Source organism: Diabrotica undecimpunctata, chromosome 7 (genome assembly GCF_040954645.1).
Source record: "Diabrotica undecimpunctata isolate CICGRU chromosome 7, icDiaUnde3, whole genome shotgun sequence".
NCBI classification, from domain to species: Eukaryota; Metazoa; Arthropoda; class Insecta; order Coleoptera; family Chrysomelidae; genus Diabrotica; species Diabrotica undecimpunctata.
Window position 1 is genome coordinate 50338367 of NC_092809.1, and position 18582 is coordinate 50356948.

Here is an 18582-nt window from a genome sequence, read left to right on the forward strand (position 1 = left end):
CCAAAAACGCAACAGCTTGGCATGTTTTCAGCCATATATTTCTTTAGTAAATATCAACACGCACTAAAAAAGTTTACCCATCCCCCCATTTCTGTGGCAACCCTTTAATCCACGTTGATTTATGTACGTTTTAATGTAGTGAATGTTTGCTGATCGATATTTCTTCTAACGGCTCAAGAACTCCTCTTTTATTGCTATATTGTATTCTTCTATCGAGCTCTGAGTATTAATAATTGAGAAGCTAAAAAATTTTCCTTTTAGTCTTATGTTACATTACAAAAGCCATTACAAATTCTTCCTTCCGTTATCTTTTTCGCTATATAGTATTGTGTTTTTTTGTCTTTTATTGCATTGTCTAGTCATTTGGTGTCTTGTTTTACAGCTAGTTTGTTGTATTTTATATTTTTTAAATTCATTGAGCAGCGATGCTGGAGCTACTGTTTTATTCCATGTTAAAGCGTTCCATGAACCGAATATGTAATCCATATTTCTTCTGCCTTAAGTCGTCGACAATAAGATTGCTCTATCTAAGGCTTGATTTTAGGTCTCGAGTCGCATGACATTACTGCCCTGTGATTCTTGGTTTTAGGGGTCGTGTCACATAGTTCTTTACGGGAATGGGTGACAGAATAAAGATGGCAAAATACAATCAATTTTTTTTTATTTTTATTGGAAAAATGTATAAAAATTTAATAGTAACATAAAACAATTACAATAGTAATATAAGACAAAACTTATTATTACAGAAACGATGATTTTTAACGGACATTAAATGGCTGTGAATGACGTCATGTCTACCTAACGAATTGTTGTTTTAAAGGTGGGCATTTTAGTGAGAGTAGTAACAATTTCAATTGCAGATTGCGGTATATAGTCAGATAGTTTGGAACATATTTTCTCCCCTAAACTACCATTTTTAAATTCATACGAATTATTAATAGACACTAGAACTATTACTAGGTAGGTATATGCAGTATAATATAATCATAATATGTAGTTAAGACGATAAAGCGTTTGATGAAACCTGAGTTTAATGTATTATTAATTTTCGGGATATTCATCCGTTGATTGTGTTTCCCGTGATACGGAAGTTGTTTCAGAAGTTTCATCAATATCACATTTGACATTCTCGATGCTTCTGGTTCCAAAGTGTCCAAAGTTCCATCCTCGAATGGTTTGGTCATGTTGGGAGCGTGTATTTTGTCGCCGTATGCTGTTAGATTTCGCATCGCCCCATCTTTTACAATTGAAATAATTGTAATTGGTGATTGTCCTGAAAGTGCCCATATATTGATATATTAACACAAATATGAGACATCTTCAGTACTCCACGAGACTGCCTGGCTAGACTCCCCCAATATAGGGTTTCCATACCCTGGGGGTTCTCTTCCGGGGCTCAGCTCTGTGTAGCAATGTCTACGTTTTTCTTTTCTCTTCATGGGCTTGTTGCCTGAAGAAAAGACTCATTTTGCTGAGTTTAGTTGTCTTGGGCAATTTATGTGTTTTGTTACTATCTAACCTTCCTCTGTCGAAGAAGAAGTACATAATGGACGATGACTTAATACCGGCATTCTCTTTGCGAGAATGAAGAATTCGAATTAACTTACAAATACATCTTGGAACTAATAATAAAGAAATGAATAAAATCGAAATAAATATGGAAATGGTAACAAATAAATGGAAATGGATTTTAAATACTAGTGGATGACATGTCAGACCCTTACACGTCCGATATGGACCAGGATATGATGGATTCCTCCGATGATGGACATTACAAGCACCCTCGAGAATGGAATAGGCTATTTTCCCTAATGGTCACATCCACGAACCAGTTGTCGCATCATTCCATCTGTTACAATTTAAATAATTGTAATTGGTGATTATCCTGAAAGTGTCCATATATTGACATATTAACACAAATATGAGACATCTTCAGCGCTCCACGAGACTTCTCCCTGGCCAGGCTCCCCAATGTAGGGTTTCCATACCATGGGGGTTCCCTTCTGGGGCGGCTTAGCTCTTCATGGGATTGTTGCCTTAAGGAAACTCATTTTGTTGAATTTGGTTGTTACGTCTCGACAATGTTAATAATTGCTATTGGCGGTCGTACTGAAAGTGCCCATATACCATCGTTTTCGAAACAGATAAATATGCGACACCTCCAGACAATTGCGTTCTTGAGTCTCAGAGCACAGCGTGCCCACTGCTTGGCCGGGCACCCTCCAGCATAGAGCTTTACTCTCTGGAGGGCTCATTTTGGGGCTCTGTTCGTTTGTAGCCAGTGCTACACCATTTTCATTTCTCTTCATGGGCTTGTAGTCTCGAGCAAACAGACTCCTTTGCTGAGTTAGAGTTGTCTACGAAAACTAGTATTTTATTACTATCTACCCTTCCTCCGCCGAAGAAGTAATGGACGATGGCTTGATTAGATGGATGACGATGTCAGACCCAAGCACGTCGGCCTGGACCACATTATGTTGGATTCCTCCCGTTGATGGATCGTTAAAGCACCCTTGATAATTAAGATTAAGATTAACATTTTTTTAAATGTTACATCCACGACATGGTGATAATTTTGTCGCCAGAAGTGACCAATCTCGACGTAGATTGTCACTCTGGCCGGCCAATAACAAACAGTCTTATTAACTGCTTTGTTATTGGCCTCCTGACGGAAGATCGCTGTCAAATTGCAAACACGAGGTGTATAAAACGGCAGCACATCTTCCGATCGGGATCTAGTCGTCTTACACCACTAGCCCCTACTAGACCTTGTTGGCCGAGTGCCTTTTCTACGATTCTGCGTTTTATTATTACCTGAGTGAACATTACTTCGATTTAAGAAGACTTCGCTTCGAAGACGATTCCAAAAGTTCTTTAGTGTTTGAATAAACACGAAGCCGTGTGGCTACGATATTATCCAGGCATACAGGAAGGTATAGGAACCGCAGTAGCGACTGTTGGTAACTCTTTCGTCGAGGTGAAAAAAAGTTTAATAGTAAGCTTGTTACCTCATGAAAGAAACTATCAGCTCGGAGTGAACATTTCCTGAATGGATAGGCATCGATCTTTGAGATAGGAAAGACAGTGTGCCTTATACCTAACTCAGATCGTGCCGAACTGGCACAGTGTTTCACTGGACCACCGACGGTGAGGAGTGAATAAAAGTCCCAGGTGGACTTAGAATCGCTCCTCGCTCGGTGACCGAGCTGAAGTCGGGCTTCGCCGTTAGAAATCTTCTCGACGGAAATAATCAACGTCTTTACAAGACATAAAATTCTTTCGCAATTAGAAAACTCATATTCAATACATGTAAGAGAAATCCAGTGTTAAGTAAGAAGTAAGTATTCTGAATTGTTGGTGGGCCTTCGGGGACTACAGAGCCACCGGTGAACTTCACGTGGAGCGTGGTACAAACACACACAAGTAACCACGAGGTCGAGAATGGAGGCGAAGGACCTTCGCTCCGCCTCACGAGCGGCGGTCGAATTACATTCAGATACAGAAAATCTGCAGATCTCTGTGGATGCTACGGCCGTACGACAATTTATGTTGTGTGCGGTCTTAGGTCATACCGTTAACTGAACGAGATGTCGGTCGAGCTGTAGGCTCCGCCCCCTCCTCTAACATTCTTTCTTCCTGTAATTTTCGTGAATACGATCTCTTCTTCTTCGGTCTTCTTTTCTTTACTGTCTTCACTTCGTACTGGGTTCGCAGTCGTTTCTATTTCTTTCTCGACCTTGAGATTTCTCTTTCCTTCTTTGGGTGTTTTTTAGTTGTGCAATGTCTATTTTTTTTTTGGTTATAAAATTTCTATTTTTTGGTTATAAAAAAACGTTTCTTGGCTTATTTCAGATGCCTCTGAAGATGATCTAGGGATCGAAAGTACTTGGGCAAGATTTAATTAAACTGTGCTCGATATATGCCTTTTATCTGATCAAAGTTCATTTATTCGAGCATTCAACCTTATATTTATTTATTTATGTCTATTTTTGTTGCCACATTTTCTCTTTCGACTTTCAGAAATATTTTGAGTCTGAAATAACTAGATTGTGATCACTATAAACATCTGTACCAGTGTGGATTTTTACGAATTTTATATATTTCTTAAACTCAAAAGTTGTTGCATTAAAAGGTTATTCTCTACACAAAATTGTATTAGCCTATCTTTCCTGTTATTTCTTGTACCGGGCCCATAAGTCCCTAATATTGTCTTCTTCAGCACCACCGCTAATTTTGAAATTGCAGCCTCCAGTGATCATTCTTGCCTCACCTTTCTATCTCAATAGAATTATTTGTTCTATTTTATTATAAAATTCTTCGATTCTTGTAAAAAAGTAGCTTTATATAATAAAGTAAAGAACAAAAATTACAGAAAAATCATTCGAAACAAAATGTATAAAAAGAACTTTTTGAAATTATTCTCTGGATGAACTAAAAGATCGTCCATTCTTCACCTATTAAACGCAATTTGATGTTCTCGTACGAAAACATTTCTTACTAGTATAGAAGATAATATAAATACTTTCAATAATGTTACTATCACATGTCTTCTATCACAATTCGATTTGGTTTGTTAATCGAAACGATTGTTAAATCGAATATTGTACTGATTTTCATATACATTGATCATTTCTTCCAAATACTTGTTAAAAACTAAGGAATTGTTCTGTTCGATCCATATTTTCTGAATGAATACATTTCTACCATAAGCATTTTCTTTTAAACGTCCAAATATTTTAATCTAAAAATTAACATAATTAATACATTTTCTTAAATTGGATATAAAAAAAAACTGAAAATATACGCAGTATACAGGTTTCTTAAATTTTATTTGATGTTTATGTCTAGATGTTTTGCCATAAAATGTATCTTCAGAATATAGACTCCCAGAATGTAATGTCAGACTGGAGCTTAAACGGAAGACGAAAGAGAGAAAGACTGAGAATATGGAGAAATAAGACAATGCGAGCAAGAGTATTGTATTTTATGTTACTTACCGTATCTCCCAACTCTATTTCATTAAAGGCTGGAATAGTTTTCTGTAAATAATTAATTGAGGACATGGTGATTTGCGCTCCTTTTACCCAAGAACTCTTATTTGTTGTTTTTCTTAGCAACCATTCTTTACAGGCCTCTAAATCATTATCCAATTTTTTTAAACTATTTAAAGTATTTACTGAAATAATACATCTGATGACACTGGTTCCATCATCAACTAAAAAATATAAAAGTATTTGACTTTTGTAATTAACATCTGGGATATATTTTAAATTTAGAAAAGTAATAGTAAAATTGAAATAAAACTATATATTTATACATGAAGATGAAATGAACCGTTTTAGACCAATCGCATAGGTAGATGTCGCATTGAGTAGTCGCAACATTATAGATGAAACTGCTGGTTTTCTCTACTGTGACATTTAAAAAAAACTTTTTAATAATGAGGTTACTCTTCTAAAACGATAACTTGAAACTTCAACTTAGGAAACACATGATTAAATGTTACATATATGGTGTCGACGCACGGTCCTTGAAAATATTCACTATTAACGGCTTGGAGGCTTCTGAAATGTGGTTTTACAGATAAACACTAAAAATATCGTGGACGGCAAAGCAGACAAACGAAGAGCAGAAGCTAATCGTCAGTTGATTGATAGCATAAACTCCAGTAAAATAGTATAACTTGATCATGTAACACGGGGAAAACCATATAATATATTTCGACTAATTATGATGGGTAAAGTCAAAGGATGCAGGAGAATTGATAAAAAACAAGCCTAGTGGTTCAAGAATATCAGAGAATGGACTGGAATACAGAGAGTAGAATAATTGATCAGAATAGATCAAGATAGAGAGAGTCTTGCCATGTTAATCATCAGTGTCAAGGCAACTTAAATGGGAAGATGTGTTTTAAAAGTAAATATCAAAGGTTAATTTAGATGTTTGTTTATACTATATTTGTGTCTTTTACAAAACCTGCAAAATTTAATACAGTTTTTTCATAAAATTCACTACATTGGATTAATTTTGAACATGGAACAAATGCAGGAAGTGATATAGTACAAAGAAGGTACTGTTCATAAAAGTATAACATGATGCATTATGCGGTACATTTAAAAAAAATACTATTAATAATAGTATATCATATACCATTAATATAATATAAATAAAACATTCATGAAACTGTCAAACTATACTTTCATCATTTGTACTATAGTGTATGGTAAAATTCAGGCAACTTTGATGTTTTACAATTCTGTGAGTTTTTATCTTGTTGATTTTTTTGTTTATCATGAACAAACTAAAAATGTTTTAATTCTAATAAAACTAAACAGAAGAAACTTTTGTTTAACCATTTATTATCGCATGTTTAATTTGTTATAGGTATATCAAGCAATATAGTAAAAGACATAAAAGACAAAGAATGTAATGTTTCTTCCAGGAATTTACATCATAGTCTCATTTATATCAGTCATCATCTTGACTGGTATGTTTTTTTTATTTCAAACTTGAGTAAATCCATAATTTTTATTGAAATAGCTTGTATTTTATGGCTAACAAAATAAGTATAATCTAAATACCCAAATTAACTAATATACTATATAAAAATATCTAAAAAAATAAAGCTTTTTCTACTGATTTTAATAATATATGAACAGCCATTATATATTCGGTTCGCTATTCCCAGTCCGAACTGTCTAGTGAATTTAGTAATTATTTTTTTGCGAAGTTAGTTACTTTTTGACAGACTAAAAGTAGCTGGAAATTACTATACAACCAAGCACACGTACTCACAGCCAATATTAATAGTAAACAAACTAAATAGTAAATAAAATAGAACTTTACGAATTACCGACAATTAATATTTATTTATCTGCACCATATAATAAATAGTTATGTTAAATTATAACAACTAAAATATATTTTTTAAATATATACTACCCAATATTTGATGGGTTTAGTATACACTTCCACTATTTAGAATAATTCTTCTTTTTTTAAAGAAAGAAGTCTGCAATAGTAGGAGCAAAGAATATAGACGCTTATAGAAGAATTTTTCACTGTTATTTTTGAGCATAGCAAAAGATGTGACATAGATAAAGAAAAGTGGGACGAGTGGAACGCACGTGTTGCACGTGGTACCACTAAGGAGCGGTTTGCTTCTAAAATATGAAAGAGTGGGGCAATAAATGCAACTTTAGATATTTTTATATGTAGATGCCGCGTGGTCGTAGAATAGGATTAAATTTTTGCGTTTTATAAAATTGTTTAAAGAAAATAATATTATTTTAACTTTTAATAAATTAATCTTTTTAGAAAAATTATTATAATTCAAATTTTTAATTGAAATATGTACAAATCTTAAGTATAAATCAGTTTAAGACTATATTGTAATAATTTCACCAATATTCATTCATTGTGAAAATTATGTTTTAGATACTATTAGTTGTTATTTTAAAACAAGATTAAATAGTACCCATACAGCGTAAAAACTTTCACATATAGGTACTATTCATTAAAATGTACTGTTAAAGTTTATTTTGTTATTTCAAAAATAAATCAGGAATGCTTTTTGTTGTTATTGAAAAATTATGGATGAAATGGAAGTTTTGGCGAAATGGAAAATTTCATAATTTAGTAAAAAGTTTCATTGAATACTTTTTTTTTAAATTGAAATTTTTTAAAATTGTTTCGTTAATTTCTGGGCAGAAAAACAGTATAATAAAAAGTTATGTGACGGTTTTTCGTTGTGTTGGAACAAACCAATTTTTAATTCAAAGTTATACGATTAAAAAAATAAATACTTTGAATATTGTAAATATCATACATTTTTAAGTTTTAAAATTAAAAATTTAACAATTTAATATATTGAAAATAAAGATTTTATTGTGAAAAAACAAAAAAAAAAGACAGTTTGCAAATCAATGGCATCGAAATTTGTTTAGGCGTAGATGCAAAGTTACCCGTTCGTACTCCTTTCCCACTTCCCCCTAACTACATATTTCATTATGAAATTTTCAAGATAGTTTTAAGCCGACGGCCACGGCACCACGCTGTGAGTTTATGCAGCCACCCTCTTAAACCGTAACCAAATCGCCCATTTGAACTGGTCTTCTATAAGCGTCTATCTTCTTTGGTAGGAGCGTCTATATTCTTTGGTAGGATAGTTGAGCTATTAATACTGAGAAGTAGGAATTGTTGTGTTGTAGGTTTCCGACAATGAATCTGTCAAAATATGCCCGAGCTAAGCGAATGGAGTATATCAATATTTGATAACAGATACAAATTCAAAAAAGAAGAACATTATAAACAAAACTTTGGGAAATTAAATTTCCTTATAACTTTGCATCACATGTTTATCTAACATTTACAAGATTCTTTTAAACAAATTTAACAACACATTGACTTACCATCTATAAAGTAATGTTGTGAATATTCATATCTATGGACTACATTACCACACAGGAGTACTCGTGAAAAGGTAATATTTTTACAAACAAAACCATTTTCAACTTTATCAGCAGTAAATAAATCACAGATGAAAAATCTTCCAATATTTTTAGTCATTGGAGTGTGTTCGTTTTTTGGATCATTTTCTGGATCGTTTTCATCTTCAGTAACTATCCAGTCTGAAAAAATAAAATACATATAAAGACAGAATCAATAACAGAACAAAAGAAATATTGGAAAAGAAGAAATAAAAAAATAATGTTAAATTTAAGACACACAGAAAGGAATTAAATTAAAGAAGTCGAATCTTAGAAGAATGAACAAAAAATATGCTACCACAAATTCAAATACTTGTGAAAACATAACATCTTTATCATTTTCAATTTTATGAACTGAAAATAAATCAACAAGAAAAATATTCCAATATTCTTAAAGTTAATCTCCCAGCTGAACTATATAGAGAAGATGGCCATGATACCATAATGGCATTACAGCAGCTTATAAAAGAAATACTTGGACACAGAAATCCCTCCTCAGAGATGATTGGAATAATTTGCAGCATACACAAAAAAAGGAGTTATCTTTGAATGCTATAACCACAGAGGAATTACGCTTCTAAATACAGTATATAAAATATTTTCCACAGTAGGGATAATTCATAATGTCGTGGGCCTGACGTAATCATTTAGTGACGTCGATCTACGAACGAAACAATAATATCAGGCATTGCTAAAACATGCAGTTCTCTTCAGTGCGTTATCGTAGCGAGACAAAAACGAACTAGTTTTTGCGTTAGTAAAATAGCTTTAATATACTTATATTTTTTTTGTTTGTGAACAATCTTTTTTAATATTCGATCATTTTTTTGGATCATTCTGAATAAAAAAGGTTAATTGTAATTTTTCTCTAAAGTTGATCGTTTTTAACTTATAAACAATTTAAAATTGAAAAAAAAAACGAAAAATGATGATTGAAGGCTCAAAAACACACAATTATTTTTGAATTCACAAAACCTTGTTCTATCAGTTTCTGATACTTTAGTTTGGCTTATTTAATTTAAAAACATTGTTTTTAGTTGTTTGAGGCCATTATAACAACCTAAAAATGGATTTATACAAAACTGTAAAAAAAAAAATAAATTAGGACCACCTTTTGTATAAGCGACCTCTTGAACATTATTCTGCAGTATTTTATGAAAGTGATTATGCAAAAAATTTCATGGGTATATTTTTCCCAAGGAATTTGAGGTTTTCGTCTCGTATAAGCTCATAAAATTAATGACTTACTTGACAGTTTTAATTTGGTACAGATTATTGATGGGCCAACTCATATAACCCCTACATCGCAGACTCTGATTGATTATATAATTGTCTCTAATAAAATAACGAAAATAGAATAAACTCCTTTGGTGTGTGTTCTCTTGAGCACATCACAGACCATGAGCTTATTTATTGTGTCAATATCTTCCCAGAAAAACCAGCCCCAATTTTTAAGACTGTTAGAAATTTCAAACACTTTGATGCAAATCTTTTTTTACTTGATTTAAACTGTACTTTGTTTACCAACATCTATCACATTGAAAACATCACATCATCAAAACATCACATTGTGGCTCTCTTCGACAAACATGCTCCTTTTAAAAAGATTAATGTCACTAAAAATTATAATCCTTGGCTAACAGATAATGTGAAACTTCTTATGTCACTAAGAGATCAGGCTAAAAAAAGTGGCAGAAAACTAAGGAGGTAGATCACCTTACCTACTACAAAATGATTAGAAATTATACAACATTAGCATGTGAGAATGAAAAAAACCTTTCTTTCCACACAAACTTCATGTGGGTGAGATAAAAAATACTTGAAAAAATTTACAACTCATTAATATTGGTAAGACAGAACACACAATTCCAGAAACATTAAAAAAACCCTATGAGATTAATCAGTACTACACATCATGCATCCCACATCTAACAATCAATCAAAATACAATTGACAATTATTTAAATACTGTACCTAATCAGGAACAATTCACCTTTACTTCAGTATCTTGTGATCTGGTGCAAAAATTGTTATATACTATTAAATCTAATGCTCTAGGTTCAGACGGTTTAAACTTAAAAATGTTGCTTCAATCATTCCTTATATAACGCATATAATGAATTGTTGCCTCTCGAGTAACTATTTTCCAGATGAATGGAAAAAAGCATTAATTAGACCCATACCTAAATGTAACAATCCAACCGAATATAAGGATCTTAGACCTATTAGTATTCTGCCTATTTTATCAAAAGTGTTAGAACGCATTATGCAAATGCAGCTTGGTGATTATATTTCTACCAATAATATCTTAACTGATTTTCAGTCCGGGATTAGGCCATTTCACAACTGTGAAACAGCACTCCTTAAAATAACTGATGGCATTTTGAGAGAAAGAGATGTGGGTAAGGTTACCATTTTAGTTTTGATCGATTTCTCTAAGGCATTCGACACAATCATTCACTACTCTGCAGTTTTGCAGTCAATCGGCTTTTCCATGGATGCATTGAATATGGTTAAGTCATACTTGCATCACAGGAAACAGAGCGTCAAAGTAGACAAAAGAAGCTCTGATTTTCTAAACATTTTGTCAGGTGTACCTCGGGGCTCAATCTTAGATCCAATCTTATTTACTTTATACACCACCAATATTGGTACCTCCTTGAATACCTGTAAATTTCATCTCTATGCAGATGATACACAAATTTACCACTCATTTTACCTGATTGACAGAGCAAGTGCTATTGAGATTGTTAATCAAGATATTAAATCATTGACTGCTTGGGCAAGAAATCATGCATTAAATATAAACTATAAAAAAACTAATCTGGTGGCTTTTGATCCAACCAGGGTGTGTTTGGAAATGAGTAACATCATTGAAATAGTTGTTGATAATGAAATCATTAAACCTGTAACTAGTGCAAAAAATCTAGGTTTAACTTTAGATAATCACCTCAAATTTACAAAACATATTAACACCTGTGTGAGTAAAGCATTTCTCAGTCTAAGAACAATTTACCATAATCGCTGCTGTCTGTCATACAAAGTAAAAAGAATATTGTGCGAAAGTTTTGTATTATCAAAATTTAACTATGGAGATGTTGTGTATGGGCCTTGTATTAGTTCAGATGACAGGAGAAGAATTCAGGTGGTTCAAAATTCGTGTCTTCGTCTGATCTGTGGTGTAAGAAGACACCAGCCTATTTCTCACAAATTAAAACATGTAAAATGGTTGAACATGGAAAAGAGAAGATTTCTACATGCTGCTTGTCTTTTCCACAAAATCATCAAAAATACAATTAAATGACCTGTTATGAAGTATGTATAAACTGTGTGATAGTTTTTGGACAATATTTAAATGTTAAATGTTTCTATTGGTTATGGTTTTTAATTGATTGTTACAGAACATGCAAAAAAATATATTATATATTTTTTTCTCTTGCTTAAGATGAAAAGCAGAGGTACTGATTTCTTGAAATCAGCACCAACTGATCTTCAGCATTTTTTCTTTCGTATTGTATTTTATGCATATATAATTTATATATTTTGTATATTGTATGAATTTGAAGGAAAAATAAAGACCTTTATTATTATTATTATTGTATAAACATATCTTGCTGAATTTAAAACCAAAATCCTATTATTTTTCTATCATACATTGATTTGATTTTTATTTATTTGTCCTCTAGATTTTTTTCAGTTTTTAACAGGTTTATTTATAAGCCAAATTAGTGCAATGTAAATATTTTACATTTTTACACAGCAATTCTTATCGGCAGTGAAGACAGGAAGTTGTAAATTTTTATTACATCTTTCAATTTATTACATCTTTCAATGTGAGATAAAATAAAAATATGTTGACTAACTGGAAGGTTTAAGATTAGAGAAACATAACATGTCATGTTTATTGGAAATACTCGACATCATTAGTATGTGCAAATCCTACCATGTCGCCTAATTTCCTATGAAATTAAAATGGTAAATGTTTTTAGAGTCCATTTATTTTTTGGGGCATGCATATTTACGAGGTCCACAAGGTTTTGAAACAGAAGTTGCAGAGCCAAACAGATGCTATTTTCGGCTCAAATCCACACTTTTATCGAGAAATACAAAAATAAAACTCTACAAAACAATAATACACCCAGTTCTAAAATATGGCTCAGAGACCTGGACTCTAACAAAAAATAATGAAAACATGTTAGGATGTTTCGAAAGAAAAGTACTAAGGTAAATCTATGGAGCAGTGAATGACAATGGAGTGTGGAGAAGACGATACAACTTCGAACTTTATAGAATATACCAGGAACCTGATATCATAAAACATATTAAGGTAGGACATCTGAGGTGGATAGGACATGTAATGTGGATGGAACAAAATGACCTAGCTAGAAAAACGCTCTTTGATAGACCTGTTGGTCAGAGAAGAAGAGAAAGACCCAGAACAAGGTTCTGTGATAACATCAATAAAGTCATGAGAAATATGGGAATACATGCTTGGTGGAGAAAGATGATCGATAGGGATGACTGGAGAGAAATTCTTGAGGTGACTTCACGCAGGGTTGTAAAGCCAGAATGATGATGATGACGATTCAATCTGTAAAAATAGAGTGTCCTTGCTTCTTCTTAATCCATTTCTGCTTCTGTCAAAATGTGGGTATCTCCTTTCGAAATTCTTCTACAATTGCTTTACAAGTAAATTCTAATTATTAACTATCCTCTGTTTTTTTATTATTACTTTAACCTAGAGTATAGCTCAATTATAGTAATTTAAATAGGTATATTGCTTGCCATACTATGTGTAAGTAAAATAAATGTGTTTTACATGCATACCTCTTGTTTTGTCATATATTCGAGTTTCCTCTTCCTCACAAGTAGCTACTTTAACAGCCCCATTTTCATTTTTTGTTATTACCCATTCTAAAACAGTTAAAAATTAAAATGTATAGATGTGTTATTTACAATTATTGTATACTCTCTGATTCAAATATTTCTGGTTCAGCAGTACAAGAGGTGCCTTCCATATTTTGAGTTATCATCGATTTAATATTGAAAAAATATACTAATTTTTCTTTTCATTTTTTTGAAATATTTATAAATTTAAACGATACACCATTCGTCGCACAGATCAGGTGATTTGTGGTTTCTACGGAGTCATTGAACTACTTCTTTTTTGAACCAGTAGTTCTAATAATTAAAAGTTAAACGGTTACACACGAGAGTACATGTGCTCGATTGTAGATAGTTTAGGAATGGTTTTAAAATCCGTATGAAGACGTTTATTTTGCAATACGTTACTCTTATACAATATTTACACTTAAAAAATAATGTATCTATATAATATTTACTGGGTTTGGAAATATTGAAAAATATCATTTTTCAACCTTGCCAAAATTAAATATGTACGCCTAAGTATAGTTCAAATGTCCTGCATTGTTCATTTAGGAATGAATCACATAACCTCACTTGTATATAAAAAATTTTTGTTTTCCAAGAAAAATAAGTTTAACAATTAATTAATATATGTTCATTATTAAGATTTTTAAAATCTACGACTCTGGTCGTGTTTAACAGTTTTAGTATGTTATTCAATGGAAGTTTTAAAAATATAAAAAATGTTGGTAGGGCATATTGTACAAACCCAAAAAAGTATGCAGTATTATTACCAAAGACAACATTTCCTTTAAAATTGACTGGTAAAAAGCTTATAGAACGTGATGAGAATATATACAGCAGCACCGAATTTGAACGACTGTACAATTGGCAAAGAGGACATTTATCAGAACCAGAATTTGTGTTACATGATGGTCCACCCTATGCAAATGGTCGGCCTCATATGGGACACGCTATCAACAAAATTTTAAAAGATACAATTTTACGCAATGAGATTTTAAAAGGTAATAAAGTGCACTACATTCCAGGTTGGGATTGCCATGGATTACCTATCGAGTTAAAAGCTTTAAGTAATTCAAAAGAGAAAGATCCCATTGAAATTAGAAAGAGGGCAAGAAATTTCGCCAAAGAAGCAATTGAGGAGCAGAAGAAAATATTTATGTCATGGGGAGTTATTGGGGATTGGAAACATTCTTATACTACATTTTCAAAAGACTATATGAAATTGCAGCTCAGACAGTTTTTTAAATTATACAAGAAAAATTTGGTCTATAGAGACATTAAGCCAGTGCATTGGTCACCATCATCACAAACTGCTTTGGCAGAAGCTGAGTTGGAGTATAATGAGAAACACAAGAGTCTTAGTGCTTACATTCAGTTAAAAATAAAAAGTGTGCCTAAAATTTCTTCTTTAGCAGATAAAGATGTTTATGCAATAATTTGGACTACAACCCCATGGACATTACCCTCAAACCAAGCTGTGTGTTTTAATAAGGACTTTTCTTACTCAATTCTCAAAAATCCTGACACTAATGAGATCTATATAGTTTCTACAGATCTTGCTGATGACGTTTCAAAGATTCTAAATATAAATTTTGAAGCAGTGCAGATTGTGACAGGAAATGCTTTAGATGAGATTGTTTATGAACATCCTGTGTATAAAAATAAACTGTATAATTTTCTTCCATCAACACATGTTACCAATGCTAAAGGTACAGGTTTAGTACATTTAGCAGGAGCACATGGTCCAGACGATTTTCTAGTGTGTCTTAAGAATAAAATGCAGATAGTAGATCTGGTAGATGATAAAGGTTGTTACACAAGTGAAGCAGGACCTTCACTTCAAGGAAAGACATGTTTGACAGATGGGAATAATGCTGTTTTAGAAATATTAGGTAAAAATTTACTGCACAAGGAAATGCTGACTCACAGTTATCCATATGATTGGAGAACAAAGAAGCCTGTGATTATTAAAGCTAGTAAGCAATGGTTTATTAATACACAAGCAATTAAATCCAGGGCTGTTGAACTTTTAGAAGATGTGAATATACTTCCACATGATAGAAGTGAAATATACAAAACAAATTTAATTACACAAATTGAGAAGAGGCCTTATTGGTGCATTTCCAGACAACGAAAATGGGGAGTCCCAATTCCAGTTTTATACAATAAAACTACTTCAGAAACAATCATAAATGAGAACACTATAAGCCATCATTGCAGATTAGTTGATGAAAAAGGAACTGACTTTTGGTGGAAATTAAATGGACAAGAACTCCTGCCTGAAAATACATGTTCAAAATCAGATGACATTGAAAAATGTGAAGATATAATGGATATCTGGTTGGATAGTGGTCTCTCCTGGAGTAAGGTTTTAGAAGGTCCAAAAGTAGCGGATATGTATCTTGAAGGTGTAGATCAGTTTACAGGATGGTTCCAATCATCCCTGCTTACTTCTGTAGCACTTAGAGACAAGGCTCCATATAAAACGATTTATGTGCATGGTTTTGCAGTTGATGAAAATGGCATAAAAATGTCTAAATCTATAGGCAATGTTGTAGACCCTGAGGAAATTACTAAAGGTAAAAAGGGACAGAATGTCTATGGAGTTGATACATTAAGGTGGTGGGTTGCTTGTCATGCTAATCAACAGGCTTTAGCCAATGTGAGTCCTAATGTGCTAGAATCAAGTGCTGAAGAAGTGCAAAAAATCAGAAGTGTACTAAGATTTGCACTTGGATGTTTAAGTGACTATGAAAATAAAGACTTGAATAAATCTCGCCTATTATTAATTGACAGATATATGTTACATTTATTATATCAGTTTCACAATAAAATCAGCCAACATATGCAAAACTTCCAGTACCACAAAGTGTCAATTGCTGTTATCAACTTATTAACAAACTCTGTATCTGCCTTGTATTACAACTCTATAAAAGACAGACTTTACTGTGATATACAAACTAGTACTGAAAGAAGAGCAGCTCAATTTACATTGTTCCAAATTTTTGAAATCATAACACAGTCAGTAGCCCCTATGTTGCCACATTTAGTTGAAGAATTATACTTACACTTTACCCAAAAAGAAAACAAAACTTTCTTTACCAGTAAGCATTCACAACCCACTGAAGATTGGAATAATAGTCAAATTGAAAAGTTATTTGAAGTTATCTTGGGATGCAAAAGAGAAGTAAATAAAGAAGCCGGAGCAAACACTATCAATAAAATTGTCGATATTATATTTTCAAAAGATGTCTACAAAAACACTATTAAACCATTAACTAGCCTGGAGGAATTAGAAAAACAATTAGTAGACATACTTCAAGTATCTCATGTAAATATTATTGAAAGTGACCTTATTGAACCTTATAAAATATCTGTGAGTGAGAGTAAAAAGTGCAGTTGCCCTAGATGTAGAAAAGTTAATTCAGAAAAGGAAAATGAATTGTGTATGAGGTGTTATGAAGTATGTAATTCTATGAATAGTCAAACAGCTATTTTTACTAATTAAAATTGTAAATAATAAATATTTTTAAAAAATGGTAAAATCTTTTATTTTTTCTATTTCTGTACGCAGTTTTAAATCTTTTGATAGGCTACAAAACTTCTTTAGTAATTTTATATATTCTGTAGAATATTTAGGGTAGGTAGTTATATTTTTATTTGTGGAAAACACTTTGATAAATCCAAACATAAACAAACAGGGACTGAACAAACTAAACAAGAAAATTTAGACCAATAAAAATGGAAGAAAGGAAACCCAAATATGAGAAAATAACGAAAGTTGTAACAAGACCGTAGGTAAATGGCAAAAAGAAATATTCCAATTCAAAGATAGAGAGAATAATACAAATTGTGGAAGAATTCTACAGACTGACAGATTTGGACAAAACTTAAATGGAAATGGCAAGGAAAAAATATTGCAGAAAACTGGAAAGCAACTGTGCAAGATAGAGAAACTGTGAAACATTTAAAGGAGGGTGGGGGAATTTTATGCAGCAGGTAATTATACACAGAGTCGATTCAAATATACCAGTCTTAGCTGGTGTCATGTGCACACATTTAAATGTATAACAAAGCACATCAGTTGGAGTGCAGAGATATTGCTACACATGCTTATGAATTTCAGTTGTTATTGAGACTTCAATGATAATACATAGTGTTACGAACATGCATTCAGCGTGGTCCGTGTAACGGTTACGTCTCGAAAGCGACTAGAAGCTTCCGGCGATATTGAGTGCGAGAGAGAACAACCCGTCGCGTAGGTGAATTAGAGGTGGGACTACTTTAGATTATTCTAGAATAATACTTTTGGTATATATATGTAACGATGTTATGAGTTAGTTTAGTTGATAAGAGATAATCGTGCTGTAAACTTATAAATAAATATATTTATATAAATTCTAACCGCTCGTTTTATTTAATCTCGCTACAGTTGGTGTCACGGTGTGAGATTTAGAAATAAATTCAGCAGTGATTGCTAAATAAAAATAAAGACTTTTGAAAAGTATCGTTCGTCGGGAACAGCCGCGTAGTTCGGTAGCGATCTTTGTAAAAAAAAGAACATTTAAAAAATACGTGTGTGCCTAACCAAAGATGCTGCTAGTACAACTTTCAGTAAAGCAGAAGAAGCAGTTTTAATTAAGATCGAAGATAGTTCTAGAAAAAATGATAGGAAATTTAAAAATGTCTCGCAAATGATTAAAGAAACTTCTAAAAAAAATGATGAAAGATTCGATGAAACTTCTCAAATTATTAAAGAAACAGCTAGACAAAACGACGAGAAATTCGAAAATATGTCTAGAAGATTCGACGAAGTATGTATTCAGAACAGTGAGAAGTTTGAAGAAGTCTCTAAAACATTCGATAAAGTAGAAGAGAAAATCAAACAGTTAGAGAGCATGATAACCAATACAAAAGTGTTACCACCAGTTAGTACAGTAGCCTTAGATCCGGTAGTGAAAGAAGAATCACCTAGAGACGAAACGGCACATCATATGCGATTCAAATTGCCACCATTTGATGGAAAGTCTTCTTGGTCCATATACCTTAGACAATTTGAAGCTATTGCGACAGCCAATCATTGGACAGAACAAGAAAAAGCTGTTTCCTTGACTGCTGCTTTACGAGGTAATGCTGCAGATATCCTAAGATCGATTCCTAAGGGTCAAGAAAAATGTTACCAGACCTTGTTTACTCGACTAGA

General features: G+C 32.5%; 2 protein-coding genes across 2 annotated transcripts; one reads left to right on the forward strand and one right to left on the reverse strand.

Moving 5' to 3' along the window:
• Window positions 1–653: 653 nt before the first annotated feature.
• On the reverse strand, window positions 654–13625 carry LOC140445323 (uncharacterized). The gene is made up of 5 exons (XM_072537295.1): window positions 13459–13625; window positions 13317–13403; window positions 8412–8630; window positions 4998–5215; window positions 654–4741 (listed from the first exon to the last, which is right to left on the reverse strand). The coding sequence occupies exons 1-5, from the start codon at window positions 13520–13522 to the stop codon at window positions 4574–4576; spliced, it is 756 nt and encodes a 251-aa protein (XP_072393396.1). The 5' UTR covers window positions 13523–13625; the 3' UTR covers window positions 654–4573.
• A 288-nt stretch (window positions 13626–13913) lies between these two features.
• Window positions 13914–17736, forward strand: IleRS-m (Isoleucyl-tRNA synthetase, mitochondrial). The gene has a single exon (XM_072537290.1). The coding sequence runs from the start codon at window positions 14065–14067 to the stop codon at window positions 16885–16887; it is 2823 nt and encodes a 940-aa protein (XP_072393391.1). The 5' UTR covers window positions 13914–14064; the 3' UTR covers window positions 16888–17736.
• The last annotated feature ends 846 nt before the right edge of the window (window positions 17737–18582 follow it).

What these genes read in the sequence shown, in the direction of transcription:
- LOC140445323 (XM_072537295.1), bottom strand. Translation starts at nt 13,522, where the DNA reads ATGATAACTCAAAATATGGAAGGCACCTCTTGTACTGCTGAACCAGAA. An exon ending in AGAAATATTTGAATCAGAGA is followed by an intron (nt 13,404 to 13,458) that starts GTATACAATAAT and finishes TAACTGTTTTAG; the next exon opens with AATGGGTAATAACAAAAAAT. An exon ending in AATATATGACAAAACAAGAG is followed by an intron (nt 8,631 to 13,316) that starts GTATGCATGTAA and finishes TTATTTTTTCAG; the next exon opens with ACTGGATAGTTACTGAAGAT.
- IleRS-m (XM_072537290.1), top strand. Translation starts at nt 14,065, where the DNA reads ATGTTATTCAATGGAAGTTTTAAAAATATAAAAAATGTTGGTAGGGCA.